Source organism: Macaca fascicularis, chromosome 13 (genome assembly GCF_037993035.2).
Source record: "Macaca fascicularis isolate 582-1 chromosome 13, T2T-MFA8v1.1".
Taxonomy (NCBI): Eukaryota; Metazoa; Chordata; class Mammalia; order Primates; family Cercopithecidae; genus Macaca; species Macaca fascicularis.
Window position 1 is genome coordinate 14,005,382 of NC_088387.1, and position 26,118 is coordinate 14,031,499.

General features: G+C 40.9%; 1 protein-coding gene across 2 annotated transcripts; it reads left to right on the plus strand.

Moving 5' to 3' along the window:
- The first annotated feature begins 2,980 nt into the window (after positions 1-2,980).
- LOC135966766 (zinc finger protein 705A-like) lies at positions 2,981-24,814 on the plus strand. 2 transcript variants are annotated; one of them, XM_065526747.1, is made up of 4 exons: positions 2,981-3,372; positions 4,790-4,869; positions 15,611-15,744; positions 24,149-24,814. In XM_065526747.1, the coding sequence occupies exons 1-3, from the start codon at positions 3,300-3,302 to the stop codon at positions 15,722-15,724; spliced, it is 267 nt and encodes an 88-aa protein (XP_065382819.1). In that variant the 5' UTR covers positions 2,981-3,299; the 3' UTR covers positions 15,725-15,744; positions 24,149-24,814. The 2 variants fall into 2 exon arrangements, with proteins under 2 accessions (XP_065382819.1, XP_065382820.1); XM_065526748.1 differs by lacking the exon at positions 24,149-24,814 and adding an exon at positions 22,814-22,912.
- The last annotated feature ends 1,304 nt before the right edge of the window (positions 24,815-26,118 follow it).

Here is a 26,118-nt window from a genome sequence, read left to right on the forward strand (position 1 = left end):
AACAGGGTTATTATAAGAGTTAAATAAGGAAATTTATGTATATCTATAAGCACAATGTCATAATTAATACAAAGCTACCCTTTTTATTTTTCCTGGACTTCATGTACAAATGGGTCAGTTAATTTTTTGTTTATAACACATAATTATCATTTGTACATAAAATATATTTAATTATTTTTATATTTTTAGCAGGGAAATAATACATGCATGTTTTCCCCCGTCTCAAACACATGCGTTCATATAAACATATCCATCTATATACCTACATATCTATGTATGAATATACACATGGATATCAGTATTTCTCAGCAAGTATGCATCATGATAATCAGAGATATTGCAACTAACAAACACTAATATAAACCATGATTGCAAGAATTTTAGATACCACCTTAGTAAAATATCAGATTGAGCTGCTAAATTTCTCTCAGCCCTAAGTCATTTTGTATTTTCTGAGCATCCTAGAGGATTGTGACTGTATACACAGGACAGAAACACCATGACGCAGGGTACTGCTGCGAATTTCTGATGCAGGGGATTTTAAGGGCTAGATCAGCAGGATGGGAGTGTTGACCCTCCAAGTGAAATAAATTCCTGAATTGATTATCTCCATCCTAAAACAAACTTTTTTTTTTTTTTTTTTTTTTTTTTTTTTTTTTTTTTGGTGATACAGAGTCTTGCTCTGTCACCCTGGCTGGAGTGCAGTGTTAGGATCTCGGCTCACTGTAATTGCCTCCTGGGTTCAAGCAATTCTCCTGCTTCAGCCTCCTGAGTAGCTGGGATTACAGGCAAGCACCACCATGCCCAGCTAATTTGTGTATTTGTAGTAGAAATAGGGTTTCACCATTTTGGCCAGGCTGGTCTCGAACTCCTGACCTCAGGTGATCCACCTGCCTTGGCCTCCCAAAATGCTGGGATTACAGGTGAGAGAAACCGCACTTGACCCTAAAACAGCTTCTTACTTGATTGATTTCCGAGTTCCAAGGGAAAATACAAAAGTCGAAATTGAGAGAAAGTAAAAGTGGAGTAAGGCCTCAGAAGGCTGTGATTGGTGTTGGAGAAACACTACTAGGGCATAAAGCTGGGATAATAAAATCTGAGAAATCCCACAGTGTTTATCTACAGGTGGAAATCGTATTCCACATGTGGGCGGAGTCAGGGATCCCTGTGTTTTAAAATCAGTGAGGGAATTGAATATCTGGACTTGTGTCAATTAACATACAAAACTCAGTGCTTTTGATGTTCTCATTCACAAGATATCTGTGTTCCTTCTTTGTCAGAAACCATAGTCATAGGCTTCCTAATTTTGACCTTGGGAAAAGAGGAGAGGCCTCTGTGTGTTTGTGACTGTTGGTCAGGCTGTGGTGCAGGGGGTGTCACCCTTCAGTGAAGGTCTGGCTTTTCATCACAGGTTGGTCTGAAAATTATGTACAAGGCTGGTGTCTCAGGTGTTCTTTCTCCAACCTCAGCTTTTCTTAGTGCCTGAAGTGTCTGCAAGTGGAAATCCAGAAGAAGACAGAGAGAAACTGAGTTCTTGACAATGCATTCACTAGTGAGTGGGGGATGGCTCTTTCTACTGAAATTATACCCATATTGCTGGCAAATGGGCAGTTTTCTCCAGTTTGCATGGGTGTTTCATTTTTATTCTTTTTTTGTTTGTTTTTATGATGCAAAATCCACCCAGCCTGGGTGTTCCAAATGCAATCAGGAGACTTTCAGGTATCTGGCCTCCAATTAAGTTTTCTCAGGACTCTAGGTTGGGTATCATGTGTCAATGATTCCTAAATTATCAATATAATTTCTAATATTACACTACTTTATTCCGGCCCCTATGCAGGCTATTTACAAAAAAAGACATGAGAGGTCTCATTTATGTATTTCTTTTTCTTCTATCCATCCTATAACCTCATAGGGAAATAATTGACCCATTAACTGTACCATTGGCTGACATAGACTTAGGATTGTGATGAATGCAGGCAATAGAGATGCGTGAAGAGCAGAAGATCACAGCCCAATAATGAGGCTGATGTTCTAGCAGCTGAGTTCAATAAATCCCATGTGATAGGCCTTGGGCAAGAGCTGCACAGTGCTGAGGAAAAAGGAGAGTTTGATAAAATATATTTATGCTTTTAAAAACTTTGCAAAAGGACAACTAAAGAAGTCATTATTATTCTTATCCCCATTCATTTTACCTTTTGGTAATTAACCTTTTTGCCTTCTGGTAACTGAAAGTAACATATAAGAAATACAATTACTTAATTATGGTTGCACACTCAGGAGAAGGAATATAGTAGATATAGTACAATTTAGGGTTCTGTGGAAATGCTCTATAAGGGCTGGTTAGAAAAAAACAAAACAGTAAAGAGGCCTTTTTATCCTTGAACAAGCCAAGTGACAAGGTAAAGTTAAAAGAGAGGCAGTGATAACTGATGTTTGGGTTGACCAGAGAAAGTTGAGAACAGGAGGCTTCATATCACAGGAATCATCAGACTAAGACTTCCTCAGTATAGCAGCCTCAGCGGTCTTGTCTTGTGCGGCTGGACTGTCTTTAAGCCTTGTCATGAACACCTGAATTACATAACATTAGAGTGACTCTATGTATGAATTGAGTCCTATATTCTGTGTAAAACTTGTTCAGTTCTGAAGAATGCTGGAGTCTGGTTCATTGCTTTCTACCTTTTTAATGAATAAGGGACAAATGACCTGTATTTAGTAAATATTTGCTGGATAGGAAACATGTTTTCTATTACTTCTTTAGATTATTCAAAACACATAATAGGTCTTTTAACCATTTGATTGGTGAGAAACCTGTGGTTTATCTAGAGAAATAATTCATTTAATCACGGTCATGTTTAAAAAGTAGTAAATCATGGTTATTTGCCTTGTGACAAATCTGTAATTTACTTGAAATTCATGGTAAATTTGTTTTATTTATGAAGGTTCAAGTGAAAATTTTATAATCAGTTATGTACAGGTGATTAACACATTACTGAAAAATATCTGGGCTATATTATGCCACATCTCATGCGATATTTCTTCATAGGAAAGTTTAATGGATTAAGAGTGGGTATGTCTCTGTGAGTGAATTTGAAAGGCAGATACCAGTTTAGTGTTGAGAATGAACTGGCTGGAACCTAAAACACTGAGTGTTCTGCATACCCAGATCCTACCTATGTCATCTCAGCCTTCCTCCTCTGGACATTAAAAGGGATTCTCTGTCTAAACTAAAATGTCTGATGTTTTAGAACAAAGTGACTTTTGAAAATGTAGCTATTGACTTCACCCAGGAAGAGTGGGCCATGACGGACACATCCAAGAGAAAGCTGTACAGAGATGTAATGCTGGAAAACGTGTGTCAACTGGTGTCCCTCGGTGAGTCCCTCAACATTCACATACGTATGTAGACACACATTGACTCATTCATTCAATAAGTGTTGGAACAGCTTCCCCATATCTCACTCTAATCTCTGATTCTCTCGCAGATCTTATCTGAAAAAAAATTTGAGCTCTCTAAATCTGTCTGAAAGAAATATCTTTATTTTATTTTATTTTATTTAGTTTGTCACTCAATTAGAATGTAATCTTGACAAGGATGTCATGGTTTCCTTGGTACTCAGTCTCTAATACTCAGAACAGACCTGAGAACATAATGAATATTTTCAATGTATTAAATTAAATATTTTCTAAATAACTCTTCTGCTTTAGTCGCTATGCTTATGCTGAGACCAATTAGTGAAAACAATAGCAATATCTTTTTTGTGTAGAACACCAATTATTTCTGTAAATCGAATTGTTTTTCTGTTCTGTATGAGAATAATAATAAACATATTGTGCAGAGATTTAATTAATCTCTTTCTGAAAAGACTGTGTATTACGCGTTGTGTCTTGGAACTTAGGCATGGACTCAGCATTCATAGGTCCTGACTGTTTTGAATTTCCTTTTCCTGATGGACCTTTTGTTTGAATTTATTTTCTAGTCTCACGTTGGGTCAGAAAAATCCTGGGGAGTTTTCTGTGTTCTAGGTCTTGTGGCCTGAGCTGACCTTCACTGTTTTTATTCTTCCTTGATAGCCTGCCTTACAGTTGGTGATAATGCACATTTATTGACAGTGAACTCAAAACACATGTACTGTTTCCACTAACAGGGTGCCAGATAAGCAAATCCTATGTAACTTTGCAGCTGGAGCAAGGAAAAGAGCTCTGGCGGGAAGGAAGAGAATTTCTCCAAGGCTAGAATCTGGTTAAGCAACAGGGTCCTGTGCTCTAATAGGAGGAGGTGCTTCGTCAGTGAATAATATCAGTCAAATATTAATTAGCGGTTTTATTAAATGAGTGGTAATTTCTAAAATGTAGGTTAAGTTACTGGAGCAGAATTCCTTAGATGTTATTATCATTTTGTTCATATGTCAGATGCTACTCTTGTGTCCTCTTGCCTTTTCTTTTACTTTCGGGAAAAGGATAATTCATGTACTTGTTGGGGTTAAACTGTCACATGCTGACCCTTTTCCCGATACCCCTGTGAAGACTATCCCTCTATTTACCTGCCTGATATCTCATTTCCATTTTAACTCTTTTCACGTTTTAATTTTAAAACTCTTTTCTAATTGCTGACGCTGTACAATCTGTTTCTTCTATTGAAGTATTTTCTTCAATTGAAGTATTTTCTTCATTTGACACATTTGCCACATCTAAGTGTCAATTTTTGAAAAAAGTAAACGGGCCTTGGGGTTTTTCAAACAATTTTATTACCATAATAGCAAGGTAACAATTTATTTTTCAATTATTTCAGACAAGGAAAGTGCCCTTAAGAAAAAACACACGATATTCATGCATCCTATCAGAAAAGATGCATCCACTGGTATGACAATGGTGAGTTTTATAGCTGTGTACACCAGCCATCTAAGTTAAAGACCTGGTAATGGGTTAAGTTAGTAATGACACACAGTCACCTGAGTGTAATTAGGCTGGCATTAAGTGGTTTCTAAGCAAAAAAAATTTGATAGTTTGAATTCAGTGAATAAAGTGACCTGTGTTCTAAACCATAACATGAGATCTTTAAAATAGAACAAGTGCGTGTACATTGCTCATGCTCAGACTTTGAAAGATATTGATATCATCACAATTAATAGAATAACTCTATAGTTGGGATCTTATAAAAGAGAAAATATCTGTGTCTGCAGGAGACAATGTGTATGCAAGTGTCAATCGAGAAAAATGACGAGACAAGTCTCAATCATTGTAGGAGATTTATTTGCCAGAGTTAAGGACATGCACCTGGGGGACAGGTGTATGCCTTTCTCCAAAGATGATTTTCTCTAAATTTAAAGGGGGAAAGGGTGGGATATTGAGAAGTACACAATTTTCATGTAAAAGGTGGGTAGAAAAAAATAGTAATTCGTACATTTTTCTGGCTCAGTGAATCTGGATTGTTTTTACATGAGATGACATAAACAAATGAGGCAGAGGAATAATGCAGGAGAGCTGCATTTTATATAAGACAACGTAGGCAAAATGGGGCAGGGAAACAATCAGATATGTATTTGTGTCTGGTGAACTGGGGATGACTGCGCCTGTAAAGACAAGCTATCAGTTTGCATTGCCATGGTGTAACTTTAACAGCTCATGAGGAATTTCCTTGTGGGCAAAATACGGGGGAGGCAAGTAGCTTTTCATCTTGTAGCCATATTATTTAGGAACCAGAAGGGGGAGGCAAGTTTGTGTGACCCTGTTCTCAGCTTGATTTTTCCCTTTGGTTAAATGAGTTTGGGGTGCCAACATTTAATTTCCTTTCACACAAGTAACATTGGAAAGATTTCAACTGGACTCTACTACTGAATGGTTGGTCTAGGATTCAAAGGTGGTGAAATGAACGTATAGATGTATGTCGGTAAATCAATAAGAGCTTTTAATCTTTGTCCCTAAAGGAGAACTCTCTCACTCTGGAGGATCCCTTTGAATGTAATGATTTGAGAGAAGATTGCACTCACAGTTCCACAATGACTCAGCGTTTGTTAACTCAGAGTGGAAAGAAACCCTACATCAGCAAACAGTGTGGAAAATCCCTTAGTAATCAGTTATTCCCTAAACCACATAAACAAATTCATACTAAAGGTAAATCATATCAATGTAATATATGTGAAAAGGCCTATACTAATTGCTTTCACCTTAGATGGCACAAGATGACTCACACTGGAGAGAGGCCATATGCATGTCAGCTATGTGGAAAATCCTTCACTCTGTGTTCTCACCTTAGAAGACATGAGAAAACTCACACGGGAGAGAGACCGTATAAGTGTCATCAGTGTGGGAAAGGTTTTATTCAATCCTTTAACCTTCGAAGACGTGAGAGAACTCACCTTGAATAAAAGCGTTATGAATGTGATAAAAGTGGGAAAGTCTTTAGTCAAAGCTCTGGCTTTAGAGGACACACAAGAATTCACACTGAAGAGAAACCACATACTTGTCTTCTATGTGGGAAAGACTTTAGTCTATCTTCTGACCTTAGATGATATGAGAGAACATGCACTGGAGAAAAGCCATATGAATGCCATTTATGTGGGAAAGCCTTCAGCCAGTGTACTAATCTTAAATAACATCAGAAAAGTCACCCTGGAGAGAAAATGATAAATGTCTTCAGAACATATTCTGACTTTAGATGACATGGTGTTAGGAATGACGAATGTAAGGAATATGGAAGAGACTTCAGCTGTAGTTGTAACATCTAAAAATGACAAAGGACTCACATTTTGAAGAATTACTATAATCAACATGGACGTTACTTCAGTTACCTTTATTCTTCAGTCCTCATCAATAAATTCATATGGAAGAGAAATTGTACGACATGTATGTACCAAAGACTTGTTAGTGATCTGATCATAAATGACACGAGAGAGCTGAAACTGTCAACATAATAAACTAAAAGTCTTCAGCAACAGTTTTAATAACTTAAAACGTGGGACTTTCAGGTAGAGAATCTCTAGCTCTGCATTCAGTGTGAAAATGTTTTTATGTGCAATTTGTTGTCAACTAACATAAGAAAACTTTACTTGGATGAACCCTTTATTTGTATTTTCTGTGAATAAACATTCAGCCAAGCACTAGGCTTGATGTTCACAAGAAAACACAGTGATAAAATGCTGCTAAAATGGAAAATAAGAGAGGAAATCCTTTATAAGCTAAATAAGAAGGGAAAGTCTTTCCAAGGGCAATGAATTCTCTTGGAATACCAAACACTTCTTACTGGAGAAGTTATGTCTTGAAAAATCATGAGAAATCCTTTCTTCACAGAGTAACGCTTGTGGCACATGTGAGATTTCACACTGGACAAAACACAGTTAGCATCTTGAAAGGAGAAGATTCTTAAGTGGTAATTCATTTCTTAGTTAACATTAAGTTTCTCACATTGAGAAGCTATCAAACTTGAAAATCACCGTGGAGAAACCTGATAGATTTCTCATCAGAAAAGTGAGTCAAGAAGGTGGACCTCTAGAAAAAACTCTTAACACATAGTTTAGCAAAATAATTCAGAAATTTGAGAAAATGTCTATTCATAAAAATGCAGCACATAAATGTATAATAGCAAAGTGACCTGGGCATACATTGAATGCAGAATTGTATAAGAAATCTCATTAAACATTTCCAAAAGATCAATACTTACAAATATTGAAAGAATACAATCGGATGTTGAAAAAATTTAGTGTGTTGGTGAAGTCCTTCTTTCATTTATGCAGCCCCAACAAATCGATTTGCATCTGCAATCCTCGGCTTATGGGCCGAGATTCTACCCCAACTTCTGAGTCTCCCCAGTCTTCAACGGCTCTTTCCTCACAGCTCACCTCCCTTTACTTCCATGTTCACTAAAACCACTTGTTTCCATCCAACCCTGGAACTGACACATCAGGGATCTTCGGCCCCACTTGCCAGATTTATCAGTGTGTCATTGCATAGATTTAGCAAGGAAACGGAGGCTGGATCAAAGACACCTAGTATATGCATTTGGGTGTCCCCAGCCCTTTCCTCTGTCTCTGAGTAGTTACCTGGGATCAGAGAATAAGGCAGCCCTACTCTTCTATCCCTCAGAAATGTCTTGAAATTTTGTCCCTGAAGCCTCTCTAAGTGGAGGTAGCAGTTCATCTCATGACACCCCAGAGTTTACTCAGGTAAGTCCTGAGTTATTACACAGAGACAGACACAGCTGTGTTCCTTTTACTTCTGTCCAGAAGATAAAACACCAGCATGATAAAACAGCCGAACCTGTCAGCCACCATGCAAGCCTTTCCTATATTTGATTCAATGTACTTTTCCAGAAGCAAAATGAAAGTTCTCACAGATGGGGCCTCCTCTGCCTTGTCCTCAGAATTGGAAAATGTATTGTCCATCAAGGAGCCTCAGTACTGAACCTAAAACTCAAGAGAAAACGTTTCCTGAATAATAAGTGGGATGACGACTTGAAATTTTGCAAAACAGGCACAATCTTAATACGATAGGCCTTACTAAGGCTAAATGGCCTTATCCATGGTTGAAATTGACACATCATTATATTAAAAAATCTCCACAAGTGATTGATTTTACTCAGCAGCCAGGGTTTATGTCAAGAGTGAGGATAATGAGCAAGAAATTCAAGCCCTTGGCAAACTGGTTGGAGAGGCAAGGATTGTGTCCAGGTAGAGCTCATAACATTATTTATTGTTTAATCTATTTAATTAAATATGTAATTTACCCTCAAACTGTGGCTGACATTATATGTAGTCCTGAGCCACATTAAGATGTACTATTTGTGCTGTGAAATTCTACGAGATTTGACAAATGCATGGTGGCAGATCTCCAGCATTAAAGCATAACACAGGATGCTTCTCTTATTGAAGCTCTTCTTCCCTTCACATAGAGGGAATCAATCGACTTTTGTATACTAACTTTCGAATTTGTTTCTTTATTCCCATCTTCTTTAATTAAAGCACAAGATATCGTACTCAATTTCCATTTGATCTTCCAAAAGAAAGGTACTGAATAATCCATACCTGAATTTCAGTGATTCAGATTCAGGTCCACCGCTAAGCAGTAAAGGCCAAACGTCCTGTGCTGCCACCTCATGGCCGGCAAAGGGCAATGAAATCCATCGTTCCGGCCATGCAGGGCGCATGCGCGGTCTGCTTCCCGCAGCGAGCCGGATCTCCAGGGAGGACCTGAGTTTTTTTTACCCAGGGTGAGGGAGGCGCCGCCGCCCTGGCTTTGGGGCTGGGGCCTCCGGGGAGGTTCCGGGTGGGGGCGTTGAAGAGGCAGCTCTTTTTGCAAGGCCCAAGATGGCGGGCCCTGCACAGGCCGCGCTGTTCCGCGCCCTCAGGGCGTCAGTATCCCATTGGGGCCGGATGCCCCCGCTGGGCCCGGAGCATCCTTGGCCCTGCCCTCGCAGAGCCGCACTGAGGCTGAGGTGGCGCGGGGGCCTGGGTTCCGCGAGGAGTGGCGGCAGCGAGGGCTGGAGGACCCGGGCTCCGGGGCTCCGGGGCGTCTGGCCTGGATGGGACTGAGCCCATCCAGGGACTGGGACTCCCGGGTTCTGGTGCGGGTGGATCCTGGGCAGGCTCAGGACCAAGTCCCTCTCCTTCCACCAAGGAGCGCCCAGAGGCCAGCGGGAGCTCCAGGTTCACCTCCTCCTCCTTCAGGTGTTTACTTTTCCTTTATTTCTGTAAGGCCAGAAATTGGCGCCATCCTTCACATCGGTGAATCGGGACCCTAACACCCGTTACCTCAGGTTTATTGTTATTGCCATTAACAGTGTTGGTGGCATTATCACTAAGATCATCATTGTTGTTATTGTCATTCATGATTATTAGCAGGTGGGTTCATCATTTTGTCTCACTATGCATTTTTTTTTTTTTTTTTTTTGTGATTGGTTTTATATGATGTTGAATTGAACTTCTCTAATCTTGACTAGTGTTGTCAGATTCCTGAAGAGCATTCCGGAGGACAACCCCTGCCTTTAGTGCAGCCACAGAATTTCGTGGGCACAGGAGAGCACCTAGAATATTCCCCTTTCATTGCACAGCAGCTTTGGGAAATGGTGGCTGCCTGGCTCTGAGATGAGGTGGAAAAGACCGGACACTGGGGCAAGTGATAGCACCTCCACTGGTGTTTTTATGAAGCCAGTGCACTGTCTCCCACGTAGACTTAGAATAAAATCTGATGGCTCTAAAAGGCCGTGTTTGCCCTTCCTGGACTTCCTGGGAGCCTTTAAACCTTGTGTGGTTCCTAGAGTGGCTAGGTTGCCATATCTGTGCCTCGTATGGCAGCACCAGTCTTTTCTGGGCCAACAAGGGCACTTAGAATGTTTCCAGAAGCTCAGGCATGCTGTCTCTGTTCCTCCCTTCTGTTCAATGGCAATTCACTGGGTCCCTGGCTGACATAGAACATCCTGCAGAGGGATGGGCTTGGGTGACTTCCTGGCCAGCCTTTCCAGGCAGTTATCTTTGAAAAACTTGAAGAGACTCACAGAGGCCATTCACTGGTATTTCATGACTGCAAGTGGGGTTTCTGGTTCCTTGAGTTTACTTAGAATATCTGAATGGCTCTGAATGGCCAAGAAACCCTCTCTGGTCTTGGAAGCTGCCAAAAGCTATTACTGGGCCTTGGAAGAGTCTTTAAAATTTTTCCAGGTACAGCTGAGAATAGGAAACTTTTCCAGGTCTAGCCCAACCAGCTCAGGTCGAGTCCTGAAAAACTGGTGGGTATTGGGGGAGCTCATCTTATGAAAGAGCAATTGGTGGCAAAGCTGGGTCTCCAGGACAGCTGTGTGTGTATATGTCTGCAGAGCATGCCTTGTAGTCATCTTTAGTAACTGAACACCATTTGTGAATGGATAAACTATATTCCTTGCTGTACAATAGTGAAAAATTCATATTAACAATGGTAATAATAAAAATATTGATGAATATTAACAGGAATGACGATCATCATGATACTAGTACCAATGGTTATAATACTGATAATAATACTAACCCTATGGACTTGGGACATACGAGTTTTCCCTAAGTGGATAATAGGCATAAATATTTGGTGGTGTAGGGTTATTTCAAGTCCCAGAAAGCAAGGATGAACATCTAGAACGAGAAGAAAAACAATCTGGAGGTTGGCAAGTGCACACCTGGGGACTCCTGTGTTAACTTCTGGTGTTTCAGCCTAAGAGGGAATGTTAATATAACCCTGGTCCTGTAACACCATGCTGACCAACATCTACCAGTTTTCAGGAGATAAGATAGCTGGCTGATGGAACAGGGATCCAGAGAAGTTACGTGTCCAGACCAGTACATGTTGCCCAGTGGCAGAGTTCATGACAAGCAATAAACCCCAGGATAATGTCATTCCCAGCCAGCTGACTGTCATCTGCTCTTTCATGGCCCCTCTCTACTGGTACCTCTAGGCACTGGCATGTCCTCCAGAGGCTGTAGGAGGGCATCATACTCAGTACTCACCCACCTGCAGGAGGCAAGAAAGATGGAAAGAGCTAAATACCATGGTTTCTGGATTCTTTTTGGTGGGCATGGCATATTTCGCATTTGCTTTACTAATGGTGGAACCCAGTCAACGGTTTGCAATACAGCTCTGGATGACTCTGGACACCTGTAGAGATTTTGACAATTTCCAGAAGGTCACAAGTTCTTGGAGGACTTTTTCATGAGTTCTTTGACTGAAAAGGTGGTTCAAAAAACTACTGTTCTGACTTAGAAAATGTTGCAGAGGCTGGGCGCGGTGGCTCATGCCTGTAATACCAGCACTTTGGGAGGCCGAGGCAGGCAGTTCTCGAGGTCAGGAGTTTGAGACCAGCCTGAAACCCCATCTCTACTAAAAATACAAAAATGAGGGGGGCGTGGTGGCATGCACCTGTAACCCAGCTACTCAGGAGGCTGAGGCGGGAGAATCGCTTAAACCTGGGAGTCGGAAGTTGCAGTGAGCCAAGATTGTGCCACTGGACTCCAGCCTGGGCGACAGTGCGAGACTCTATCACAAGAAAAAAAAAAAAGAAGAAGAAGAAAAAGAAAATGTTGCAGAGACTCTGGTGAACAGGTAGTCCCTCTCCTGCCACTCCAGGTAAAAGTTTCTTGGCCACAAACCTGATTTAGCAGTATCCCTTCATCTTAGGTGGGTAACAGAAAGCCATTCATGACCTATCCAAGCATGGAGGGGGAATTTGACTTAGAAAACTTTTAGGTGGACTAGTTGGTGAAAGAAAGTGCATTCTAGGGCTCACAGGCCTACACATAGAGTTGCTAGCACATAAAGCATATGTATGAATTCTTTCTGAGCCCATGGCAAGACCAGGGTGCACTTCATCCATCTACTATGCTGGTATGAATAGGTACTTGCCCGAAAAAGAAAAGAATAACTCAGGAAGCCCATTCTTCTACAGGACACCAGGTGGTACAGTAGGAGTCTTGGGGTTGCTGTGGTATGTATGTTTTAAGGTTGTCTTTTAATCATCTTCAGCAAATTCAACAGTCTTCAGAACATAAAAAAAAATTATTCAACATTGCATAATAACTACCACAAATCTATCCATGATAAAGAACTGTACCCACATAATAATAACATTAATAGCAATCACAATGGTGTGATATAAATGTCATTTTAAAGAAGAGAATAATAAAAGAGCAGATATTTAAGAGCATATTCCTGTAAGCCTGTGACATTGTTCCCATATGAGCCCTCGTGTTATTGATTACAGGGAGAGGCTTGGGGCTGCATCTTGAAATATCTTCTGTGATGGCAAAGAAGAGTGGCAGTAGGGAGAATAATTCTGAGCCACACGAGGGCTTGGGCAAAAGTGGAGATGCCTGTGCCACGTGGAAATACATTACAAATGGACTATGGAAAAGGGTCTGGCCAGAGTCCTGCCTGACACAGGTCATACAAAAGCTTTCAGTAGTTCGCCCCAAGAAATGGCTGGTCCAGGCTGTAGATGAGAAGCACTGGGCAGACAGATCCACACCCGCTTCCTGAGTCTCAGAAGTCTGGTGTGCATCGAACATTAAGCCCCCAAGCCTACTGAGACTTCACCTCCTGGCTGGTCTTCTACCATCTGATTCTTGAGCCCCATCACGTAAGTGCCATCTCCATCCTGGAATTGCTGACAATGTCTGATGGAGGGTTTCACCCTGGGTACTCAGTACCAGCAATGGATGAAATACCGGAAGGGAGGCTCCAGGGCTTCCATAGAAGACACATTCTAAAGTTGCTCGGGTGATCAAATGGTCATCTCATAGATTTTCAGCAGAACTGCAGCATTTTGTGAATACCTGAGTGAATGCAGAAAGTATCCAGACGCATGGGCATTCTAGGAAGCTCCCTGTGTAAATCAAATACAAGGAATATCTACTTCTGGGCTCAAAAGCTAACTTAGATTGCAGGGGCCTTTAAAAACAGTATGCTGAGAATAGATAGGGCTCAAGGACAGTATCTCCAATTGAACTTTTAATGAACTCCCGTAGGCGCCAAGAAGGCGGGCAGATAAGGAAGAGCATAGAAACAAGGAACTGAGTAGAAGGTTACATCTGGGAAAAGAAAGTTTGTTTTACATTGCATTCTTTCTGCTGACGTGGGGTTTATGGAGTATAAATAAAGTGAGGCGGAGGCTCTGAGCGCGGCCGCCATGTTCTCTGTGTGTCTTTGTCTTTTGTGTGTTCTTTCATTCTCCACCACCCCCGACACGGACCCCAACATTAGATAATAAAAAAAGTGAGATGCTGGCAGAAGGCAAATAACTCCACTTCAGTTCTTGAGAGAAAAATGGTTCTGTAACCTCTGAGTTTATTTAGAAAATGTTTGGAGCCTCAGGAAGACCAAGTATATCATTCCTGATGTTTCCAGGGCAGATTGGACTGCTTGGGCCTCTGGGACTATTCTAAGTCCCCTCAGATTTCCATGGGAAACCGTATCTCTACTCCTAGAGCTCACACCACCCCTGAGCAAGCTCATTGTTTTCTAAATATTCCAAGGAAGTCCATCCAGGGTATGCCTGTATTGGTGAGTTTCACCTTGGACTGGCAGGAGAACTCTGAGAATGATACATCCTGACTTCACTTGATAAAGGTAGGGGAGCCAAGAAGTCCAGATCTGGAGAGCACCTGAAACACCAGATGGCAGAAGGACAGTAAGGAGGTGAAGTCAGCTATGGAGGTGGAGCTTCATGTTTAAAGCATGTAGGATTCTGAGTTCCAGGACTGATGGGCTGGTGGGGATGAGATACATGTCTTCTTTGCAGGGAGCCAGGCCAAACCAGCCATCTGGTTGCACTACTGAAAGCTTTTGTGTGCCCAGTGGTAGGTAAGACACAAGCCAAACTCTCTTCACCTCTGGCTGGTAGTCCTTGACTAGAGAGGTTTGCACACAAGTGGTCCTATTAGCCCATGCTCTCCTGTGGCTTGCTTTCCTTTCACCTGTTTCTCATGTTTGCCGTCATGGAACACATTTCATAGTGAAATTCTTTGACTCTGACTCCAAATTACACAAGGAGGACCCAATTTGTCAACTTTTCATATATTTAGGAGAATCTCCACATTGATTTTTGTATCCTTATGTTCATATTGTCACCAGTATTAAAATTCTTACTATTTAGGTCATTGCGTTCACTATCATAATTATTAAATATTTTTCATTTATCATTTATTTTTATTGGTTAATTTTTTGTGGCAGCTGTTATATAACAATCACTAGAGTTTCTCTATTCATGAAAGATGTCCACGTTAATGGAGGTAACTAGGAGTGTTACTTTACAGGTATGTAAACACAGATAATCTTGGCTGAACTGTGGCTATATTGTCTGGTGTCCCTTTGAAGGTGAAGCCTCTTGTCTTATTCTAAGTGACCTCTGGAGACAGAAACTGTCTCATAATTGCAGAGACGACTTGAGAAGGCATCCTGAGCCTATGCAGAAATGCAGAAGCACTTCCATGATCTAAGCAACCTATGTGAAGGCCTGAAAGCCAAAGCAAAGCTGTCCAACAAAAAGTTTTCCTAGTAACACTGGAGGTCCATCAGTCACTCCTCCTGGTCTGGAAATGCCAGAAATGTCCTCCGTGGTTCTTGTGAGGGTCCAGATCTTTTCAAAATCACCTCAGAAGCCATAGAACCACTCCATCCTACCTGAAATTGTAGAATGACTCTTCTTTTGACCAGAGTCTCAAAAATATATTCATTGATAGTTTTGGTTCCTGGGAGCCGCCATTGCTTGCAAAAGATGTGCCAGAGACTAGACATTTTCTGTTTCCTCACTTGTCCGGAAAAGACTGAAGTTTTTCTGGAACACAGAAATGGGAATCTGACCCTCTGAGCAGCCTCAGAATTTTCTAAGTCTTCCAAGCAGAGTGGAAGTTCTGGTGAGGACCCTTTGTACCCCCGATGGTCTGGAATCACATAGGATGATGCGTTCAAACAACTCTAGGTGGAGATATATTTTCTGAGATATTCCAAGGAGGAGGGACACAACTGGACCAGATGTTAAAAGGGCAGCTGAGCATTAAGTGCCTGTGTAGTGTTTGCAGCTTAATGTCCCATGCAGAAGGGGACTCTGGGCTCTTGTGTTAGAATTCAATGTAATTCTGGGGTCCTGCTTTTCTTCCAGGAAATCCCACTTCCATCTGGATGTCTGGATGAACCACTGAAAGCCACTGAGTGTCCTGCAGTAGGTGAACTGTGGCCAGAGCCCAAGGATGAAGGGGGCTCCTTCTGTCTGTGACTGTGAAGAGGAAGCCTGAGGTATAGCAGACTCAGGCCCCAGAAGGATGGAAAAAATGAGGTGGGGAGTGAGGGGACCTCAGAGGAAGACTGAGGTCTGCAGAATCCCAGGGTCAAGGAGACAGTGCGGTGTCCTGGTGGTGTCCTTGATGTTCCAAGAGGGGTGATAATCCATCTCCTGAGTAAAAGCTTCATATGGGGTGAGGAGGGGAGAAGTAAACAGAGAGGAAGCAGGGAAGGCCAAGACAGCGACCAGCCTTAGAGCGATTTTAACCAGAAATGGACACAGACCCTGGACCCCATCGCGGGGTTGCAGGCCAAGGACCGTCTCTAGGCGATGCATAGCTCCCTTGTGGGGTTAGTGGGAGTAGGCATTGTGACGTCTGCAGGGGTGTGGAAGGCTGGGCGACGGGAGCAGCTTACAGGGCTGGACCAGAAATACTGAACTTCTTTTCCATCAGTGAAATCCACTTCCGAGTCAGAAAAAACTGCAAGTTCTGGAGGGGCAGGGCCTAGGAGGAGGTCAGGGCCTGAGCCTTCCTGCTTTGACCCCCCCTACCCCCCGTGTTTCTGGGTCTGTCCTCACTTCCACCCAGCGGATCTTGAGTATCCTCCTTTGAGTCCCCACGAGTGTGTTGTGTGCAGTGGGGCCAGGCTGCTTCATCCACTGCACGTTCAATGTTTCCAATACTTTCTGGCCAAAGTTTAGAGTTGTCAGACCACTGACTTTGAATGTTGACCTGGTTCCTTTTGAACAGAGTAAAATCTATTGAAGTTTAAGGTCACCTCTTTTCATGGATGGTGAAGAGGCAGGCTGTTCAGGCGCAACTGCCCTCAGGTCTGGAGGGCGGCGGAGGTCACTGTGGGTGGTGGGTGAAGCCGGAACCTCTGTGGCTCTAGACTTTCAAATATTTCATTTTTTCTTTTGTAGTTTGTGTTTGTTGCTTGCTTTTTTTTACAATGGGAACTGGAATGTAAGATGCCAAACTAGCCTGTGGGGGACATGGATTTTCACAACAGTAACCACAGAGTGTAGTTTCCATTTCTATTCCCTGTTCATGTGGGAGGCAGAGAAGGAAATCAGGCGCTCAGTTCTAGGGACATCACAGGACTAGGACATGTACAGTGAGGGTGGAAGGCAGAGGCATTGCTTTAGGAGAATAAAATTACTGCATGCACACACATATGTATGTATATGGATGTATGTACACAAATATGCATATTTATAGATTCTGTTCTTCCTCTCTCTATATAATTTTCTTTATTTCACACTTGATATGATTTTTTTTATTATACTTTGTGTTCTAGGGTACATGTGCACAATGTATAGGTTTGTTACATATATATACATGTGCCATGTTGGTGTGCTGCACCCATTAACTCATCATTTACATTAGGTATATCTCCTAATGCTATCCCTCCCCCCTCCCCCCACCCTACATCAGGCCCCAGTGTGTGACGTTCCCCTTACTGTGTCCAAGTGATCTCATTGTTCAGTTACCACCTATGAGTGAGGACATGCGGTGTTTGGTTTTCTGTTCTTGTGATAGTTTGCTGAGAATGATGGTTTCCGGCTACATCCATGTCCCTACAAAGGATGCAAACTCATCCTTTTTTATGGCTGCATGGTATTCCATGGTGTATATGTGGCACATTTTCTTAATCCAGTCTGTCATTATAGGCATTTGGGTTGGTTCCAAGTCTCTGCTATTGTGAATAGTGCTGCAGTAAACATACATGAGCATGTGTCTTTATAGCAGCATGATTTATAATCCTTTGGGGATATACCCAGTAATAGGATGGCTGGGTCAAATGGTATTTCAAGTTCTACATCCTTGAGGAATCGCCACACTGTCTTTCACAGTGGTTGAACTAGTTTACAGTCCCACCAACAGTGTAAAAGCGTTCCTATTTCTCCACATCCTCTCCAGCACCTGTTGTTTCCTGACTTTTTAATAATTGCCATTCTAACTGGTGTGAGATGGCATCTTATTGTGGTTTTGATTTGCATTTCTCTGATGGCTAGTGATGATGAGTATTTTTTCATGTGTCTGTTGGCTGCATAAATGTCTTCTTTTGAGAAGTGTCTGTTCTTATCCTTTGCCCACTTTTGGATGGGGTTGTTTGTTTTTTTCTTGTAAATTTGTTTGAGTTCTTTGTCGGTTCTGGATATTAGCCCTTTGTCAGATGAGTAGATTGCCACAATTTTCTCCCATTCTGTAGGTTGTCTGTTCACTCTGATGGTAGTTTCTTTTGCTGTGCAGAAGCTCTTTAGTTTAATTAGATCCCATTTGTCTATTTTGGCTTTTGTTGCCATTGCTTTTGGTGTTGTAGATATGAAGTCCTTGCCCATGCCTATGTCCTGAATGGTATTGCCTAGGTTTTCTTCTAGGGGTTTTATGGTTTTAGGTCTAATATTTAAGTCTCTAATCCCTCTTGAATTAATTTTTGTGTAAGGAGTAAGGAAGGGATCCAGTTTCAGCTTTTTATTTATGGCTAGCCAGTTTTCCCAGCAGCATTTATTAAATAGGGAATCCTTTCCCCATTTCTTATTTTTGTCAGGTTTGTCAAAGATCAGATGGTTGTAGAAGTGTGGTATTATTTCTGAGGGCTCTATTCTGTTCCATTGGTCTATAGCTCTGTTTTCATAGCAGTATCATGCTGTTTTGGTTACTGTAGCCTTGCTGTATAGTTTGAAGTCAGGTAGCGTGATGCCTCCAGCTTTGTTCTTTTGACTAGGATTGTCTTGACAATGCGGGCTCTTTTTTGGTTCCATATGAACTTTAAAGTAGTTTTTTTCCAATTCTGTAAAGGAAGTCATTGGTAGCTTAATGGGGATGGCATTGAATCTATAAATTACCTTGGACAGTATGACCATTTTCACGATATTGATTCTTCCTGTTCATGAGCATGGAATGTTCTTCCATTTGTTTGTGTCCTCCTTTATTTCATTGAGCAGTGGTTTGTAGTTCTCCTGAAGAGGTCCTTCACATCTGTTGTAAGTTGGATTCCTAGGTATTTTATTCTCTTTGAAGCAATTGTGAATGGGAGTTCATTCATGATTTGGCTCTCTGTTTGTCTGTTATTGGTGTATAAGAATGCTTGTGATTGTTGCACATTAATTTTGTATCCTGAGACTTTGCTAAAGTTGCTTATCAGTTTGAGGAGATTTTGGGCTGAGACGATGGGGTTTTCTAAATAGACAAGCATGTTATCTGCAAACAGGGACAATTTGACTTCTTCTTTTCCTAATGAAATACTCTTTATTTATTTCTCTTGCCTGATTGCCCTAGCCAGAACTTCCAACACTATGTTGAATAGGAGTGGTGTGAGAGGGCATCCCTGTCTTGTGCCAGTTTTTAAGGGGAATGCTTCCAGTTTTTGCCCATTCGGTATGATACTGGCTGTGGGTTTGTCATGAATAGCTCTTATTATTTTGAGATACGTTCCATCAATACTGAATTTATTGAGAGTTTTTAGCATGAAGGGTTGTTGAATTTTGTCAAAGGCCTTTTCTGCATCTATTGAGATAATCATGTGGTTTTTGTCTTTGGTTCTGTTTATATGTTGGATTACGTTTATTGATTTGCGTATGTTGAACCAGCCTTGCATCCCAGGGATGAAGCCCACTTGATCATGGTGGATAAGCTTTTTGATGTGCTTCTGGATTCGGTTAGCCAGTATTTTATTGAGGATTTTTCTGTCAATGTTCATCAGGGATATTGGTCTAAAATTCTCTTGTTTTGGTGTGTCTCTGCCAGGCTTTGGTATCAGGATGATACTGGCCTCATAAAATGAGTTAGAGAGGATTCCCTGTTTTTCTATTGATTGGAATCGTTTCAGAAGGAATAGTACCAGCTCCACTTTGTACCTCTGGTAGAATTCAGCTGTGAATCTGTCTGGTCCTGGACTTTTTTTGGTTAGTAGGCTATTAATTATTACCTCAATTTCAGAGCCTGTTATTGGTCTCTTCAGGGATTCAACTTCTTCCTGGTTTAGTCTTGGGAGAGTGTATGTGTCCAGGAATGTATCCATTTCTTCTAAGTTTTCTAGTTTATTTGCGTAGAGGTTTTTATAGTATTCTCTGATGGTAGTTTGTATTTCTGTGGGGTCGGTGGTGATATCCCTTTATCATTTTTTATTGCATCTATTTGATTCTTCTCTCTTTTCTTCTTTATTGCTCTTGCTAGTGGTCTATCAATTTTGTTGATCTTTTCAAAAAACTAGCTTCTGGATTCAATGATTTTTTGAAGGGTTTTTTGTGTCTCTGTCTCCTTCAGTTCTGCTCTGATCTTAGTTATTTCTTGCCTTCTGCTAGCTTTTGAATGTGTTTGCTCTTGCTTCTCTAGTTCTTTTAATTGTGATGTTAGGGTGTCAATTTTAGATCTTTCCTGCTTTCTCTTGTGAGAATTTAGTGCTATAAATTTCCCTCTACACACTGCTTTAAATGTGTCCCAGAGATCCTGGTATGTTGTATCTTTGTTCTCATTGGTTTCAAAGAACATCTTTATTTCTGCCTTCATTTCGTTATGTACCCAGTAGTCATTCAAGAGCAAGTTGTTCAGTTTCCATGTAGTTGAGTGGTTTTGATTGAGTTTCTTAATCCTGAGTTCTTGTTTGATTGCACTGTGGTCTGAGAGACAGTTTGTTATAATTTCTGTTCTTTTACACTTACTGAGGGGTGCTTTACTTCAAACTATGTGGTCAATTTTGGAATAAGTACAATGTGGTGCTGAGAAGAATGTGTATTCTGTTGATTTGGGGTGGAGAGTTCTGTAGAAGTCTATTAGGTCCGCTTGGTGCAGAGTTGAGTTCAATTCCTGGATATCCTTATTGACTTTCTGTCTCGTTGATCTGTCCAATGTTGACAGTGGGGGGTTAAATTCTCCCACTATTATTGTGTGGGAGTCTAACTCTCTTTGTAAGTCTCTAAGGCCTTGTTTTATGAATCTGGGTGCTCCTGTATTGGGTGCATATATATTTAGGGTAGTTAACTCTTCTTGTTGAATTGATCCCTTTATCATTATGTAATGACCTTGTTTGTCTCTTTTGATCTTTGTGGTTTAATGTCTGTGTTATCAGAGACTAGGATTGTAACCCCTGACATTTTTTTTGTTTTCCATTTGCGTGGTAGATCTTGTTCCATCCCTTTATTTTGAGCCTATGTGTGTCTCTGCACGTGAGATGAGTCTCCTGAATACAGCAAACTGATGGGTCTTGACTCTTTATTCAATTTGCCAGTCTGTGCTTTTAATTGGAGCATTTAACCCATTTACATTTAAGGTTAATATTGTTATGTGTGAACTTGATCCTGTTGTTATGATGTTAGCTGGTTATTTTGCTCGTTAGTTGATGCAGTTTCTTCCTAGCATCGATGGTCTTTACATGTTGGCATGTTTTTGCAATGGTTAGTACTGTTTGTTCCTTTCCATGTTTAGTACTTCCTTCAGGAACTCTTGTAGGGCAGGCCTGGTGGTGACAGAATCTCTCAGCATTTGCTTGTCTATAAAAGATTTTATTTCTCCTTCACTTATGAAACTTAGTTGACTGGATATGAAATTCTGGTTTGAAAATTCTTTAAGAATGTTGACTATCGGCCCCCACTCTCTTCTGGCTTGTAGAGTTTCTGCCAAGATATCTGCTGTTAGTCTGATGGGCTTCCCTTTGTGGGTAATGTAACCTTTCTCTCTGACTGCCCGTAACATTTTTTCCTTCTTTTCAACTTTGGTGAATCTGACAATTATGTGTTTTGAAGTTGCTCTTCTTGAGGAGTATCTTTGTGGCATCCTCTGTATTTCCCGAATTTGAATGTTGGCCTGCCTTGCTGGGTTAGGGAAGTTCTCCTGGATGATATCCTGCAGAGTATTTTCCAACTTGGTTCCATTCTCCCCATCACTTTCAGGTACACCAATCAGATGTAGATTTGGTCTTTTCACATAATCCCATATTTCTTGGAGGCTTTGTTCATTTCTTTTTACTCTTTCTTCTCTAAATTTCTCTTCTTGCTTCATTTGATTCATTTGATCTTCAATCTCTGATACTCTTTCTTCCAATTGATCAGGTCGGTTACTGAAGCTTGTGCATTTGTCATGTAGTTCTTGCGTCATGGTTTTCATCTCTATCAGGTTGTTTATGGACTTCTCTGCATTGGTTATTCTAGTTATCCATTCGTCAAATCTTTTTTCAAGGTTTTTAGTTTCTTTGTGCTGGGTTTGTAGTTCCTCCTTTAGCTCTGAGAAGTTTGATCAACTGAAGCCTTCCTCTCTCAACTTGTCAAAGTCATTCTCCATCCATCTTTGTTCTGTTGCTGGTGAGGAGCTGCGTTCCTTTGGAGGGGGAGAGGTGCTCTGATTTTTTGAATTTTGAGCTTTTCTGCACTGCTTTTTCCCCCTGTTTGTGGTTTTATCTACCTTTGGTCTTTGATGATGGTGATATATGGGTGAGGTTTTGGTGTGGATGTCCTTTCTGCTTGTTAGTTTTCCTTCTAACAGTCGGGACCCTCAGCTTCAGGTCTGTTGGAGTTTGCTTGAGGTTCACTCCAGGTAGGCTCCTCCCAGTTAGGCTCTCCAGTTAGGCTACTCGGGGGTCAGGGACCCACTTGAGCAGGCAGTCTGTCAGTTCTCAGATCCCAACCTCCATGCTGGGAGAATCACTACTCTCTTCGAAGCTGTCACACAGGGACATTTACATCTGCAGAGGTTTCTGCTGCTTTTTGTTTAGCTATGCCCTGTCCCCAGAGGTGGAGTCTACAGAGGCAGGCAGGCCTCCTTGAGCTGCAGTGGGCTACACCCAGTTCGAGCTTCCTGGCTGCTTTGTTTACCTACTTAAGCCTCAGCAATGGTGGGCACCCCTCCCCCAGCCTCACTGCCACCTTGCAGTTAGATCTCAGACTGCTGTGCTAGCAATGAGAGAGGCTCTGTGGGCTTAGGACCCTCCGAGCCAGGTGTGGGATATAATCTCCTGGTGTGCTGTTTGCTAAGACCCTTGGTAAAGCACAGTATTGGATGGGAGTGACCCAATTTTCCAGTGTTCTGTGTCACAGTTTCCCTTCGCTAAGAAAAGGAATTCCCTTCCCCCTTGCACTTCCTAGGTGAGGCGATGACTTGCCCTGCTTCGGCTCTCACTCGTTGGGCTGCGCCCACTGTCCTGCACCAACTGTCCAACATGCCCCAGTGAGATGAACCTGGTACCTCAATTGGAAATGCAGAAATCACCCATCTTCGGTGTTGCTCACGCTGGCAGCTGGAGGCTGGAGCTGTTCCTATTTGGCCATTGTGGCACCAACCTCACTTGATATGATTTCTAAATTTAAATGCCTTTGAGACAAACATGAATTGTGAAGGGATTTAAAAATGTCAGTGAAAAATCGAATTAAAAATAAAAATATAAGTATCAACTTTATTTCTCAATATAATCTCTACTGAGGTCAAGACACTGCATTAAGGGATGATCCCAACCATTCAGTCCATTGCTAAAGAACTGAGGGTCATGGGAATTTAACCATGTCAATGCAATCTTCTACTATTAACTGAAGAAAAATGGGTGCCCTTTACAGTTATTTTAAGATTAGGAAAAATAAGGTCAGAAGAAACCAAATCAGGACTGTAATGTTGATGCCTAATAATTTCTCATGAAAACTCTTTCAAAATTACCGGTGTTTGACGAGAGGAAGGAACAGAAGTGTTGTTGTGGTGCAGAGGGACTCTCTAGTGAAGCTTTACAGGGCACTTTTCTGCAAAAGTATTTGCTAATTTTCTCTAAGAACTCTCCTACTAAGCAAATATTATGGTGCTTTGATCCTACAGAATGTCAACAAGCAAAATGCCTTGAGCATCCCCAAAACCTCTATGGCTTTTGCTTTTGAGAAGTTTGCTTTTGCTTTGACTGGACCACTTCTACTTCTTGGTAGCCATTGTTTTAATTGTGCTTTGCCTTCAGGATCCTTTTGATAAAGTCAGTTTCACTCCCTGTTATAATTCTTCAAAATAATGATTCAGGATCTTGATTCTGCTTGTTCAAAATAGTCACTAATAGCTCTACTTTTGTCCATAGCTGATCTAGGCACAAGGGTATTTGGGACTCATCAAATGTAAAGTTTCTCAACTTTCACGTTATAGTCAGTATTGTGTAAGCTGAACCAATTGAGATGTCTGTGGTGTTGGCTATAATATCTCTCGTTAATTGTCAGTCCTCCTCAATTAGGGCATAGAAACAATTTTTTTTCTCTCAAAAATTGGAATGGATGCCCCTCCTCTGTGGGCTTCATCTTCAACATTGTCTTATCTCTTCTTAGAATCAGGTATCCCTTTGTAAACGACTGATCCTTCAGGTCATTTTTCCCATAGACTTTTCTTAAAGAATAATTTATTTCACCGTTTTTTGTACCCCAGCTTCACCATAAATTTGATGTTTGTTCTTGTTTCAGGTTTGGCAGAATTCAAGTTTGGCAGAATTCATGTGGTTCTTTTCAGACTGATGTTTTAAATCCTATTCACATATGTTAAAACACGGCCGGGCATGGTGGCTCACGCCTGTAATCCCTGCACTTTGGGAGGTTGGGAAACATGGCAAAACCCTGCCTCGACAGAAAATACAAAAATTAGCCTCTACAAAAAATACAAAAATTAACCAGACAAGGTCCCAGCTACTTGGAAGGCTGAGGCAGGAGAATCGCTTCAGCCTGGAAGCAGAGGTTACTTTGAGCCAAGATTGCTCCACTGCACTGCAACCTCGGTGAGAGGAGTGAAACCCTGTCTCAAAAATAAGAAAAAGTTAAAATAAACTAGTATATGTGTGTTTTGATGCAAAAGCTAAAAGTTCACGCATAGTTTTTTCATAATTGTTATTTTGCATGAACTTATGAAGCCCCCTATTATTTGCCATAATTTTCTCATCTTATTAATTTCTGTATACATACAGAATTTCCAATTTGTGTAAACCTTTCTTCCCAGTTACTGAACAATTATTTTAAATTGGAAAAATATGAGCTATTTTAATCTATATTTTTGTTTTCTACTTCTGAATATTTTAGAGAAAAAATGGATAATGAGACTTGTAAGATGGAGATGTTTGGAAGTTTCTATTACCAATGACAAATTAATTTTTAAATAATTTCAGGAAAATTTAGGTGAATGTCTGTACTTTCATATGAACATTCATAGTAAAACAGATTTTTTAATTTCTACCCTTGATAAACTTTAGTATAAAATATGTGAGTAAATGTGTACTTTTCCGTTCCTCATGAACATTCTCAAGTTTATGCTATCTGGATTTTCTCAGGATGAATTACAAGCTGTATATGCTGCTGAAGTGTCTCAAAGATTATGTCCCAAAGAGAGTGCCCTACTGTTTTTCCAATATTAATTTCTAAGTTTTACCAAGTTACAAGTTTTTTTTTTCATAAAATATAAAACATAACTTTCCTGTGGTAAGGGGTACAAAGGAAGCTTGGATTTGTTCTGAGAAAGGGAGAGGGTACTTCTGCCCATTGCCATGCACATCTGATTTTAGAGCTGAATGCCTTTCTGAGCTTGGCTCACTCCTCTCAAACTTGCTGGTAAATAGACACAAATTAAAGAGAAATAATTGTACACCATTTGGGATCAACGAATCCAGATATCTGAACCATTGTTTATTATTTGCCCCTCCCACCCTCTCACCCTCCCAGATCTCTAGTGTCTATCATTCCACTTCTATGTCCAAGTGTACAATTATTTAACTCACACTTACAAATGAGAACTTCATGTGTTCATTTGTACAGATTCTCTTCCACCTAGCTACCTCTGAGACTGCAAGAACAATCACTCCTCCCTCTCCTCCTTCTCAGCCTACTCAAACAGAAGACCAGGAGCATTATCTATCTATCTATCTATCTATCTATCTATCTATCTATCTATGCACACACACACACGTACACATATATATACACACACAAATATATATACACACATATGTGTACACATACACACACACTCATAAAGAATTTGCATTTTAAAGAATGGCAGAACCATAGTTGTTCAAAAATCAACTATATAATGCTATATATGATAAATGTCTACTAGAAAATTCACGTTGAAAATTGCAAACACGACATAGAAAAAATAAAGTTTAAAAAAATTTTTTTTAATTTCATTTTAATTTCCAGGATACATGTGCAGGACGTGCAGGTTTGCTACATAGGTAAGTGTGTGCGATGGTGGTTTGCTGTACCTATCAACCCGTAACCTAGGTATTCAGCCCCACATGGATTAGCTATTTATTCTGACGCACTCCCTCCTCACTCACCCCCAGACAGGCTCCAGTGTATGTTGTTCCCCTCCCTGTGTCTATGTTTTCTCATTGTTCATCTGCCACTTATAAGTGAGAACATGTGTATTTGGTTTTCTGTTCCTGCAT

Excerpts from the sequence above, each read along its gene's own strand:
- LOC135966766 (XM_065526747.1), top strand. The coding sequence starts at position 3,300 with ATGACGGACACATCCAAGAGAAAGCTGTACAGAGATGTAATGCTGGAA. Across the intron at positions 3,373-4,789 it reads GTGTCAACTGGTGTCCCTCG|ACAAGGAAAGTGCCCTTAAG; the intron begins GTGAGTCCCTCA and ends CAATTATTTCAG. Across the intron at positions 4,870-15,610 it reads CATCCACTGGTATGACAATG|GAAATCCCACTTCCATCTGG; the intron begins GTGAGTTTTATA and ends CTTTTCTTCCAG.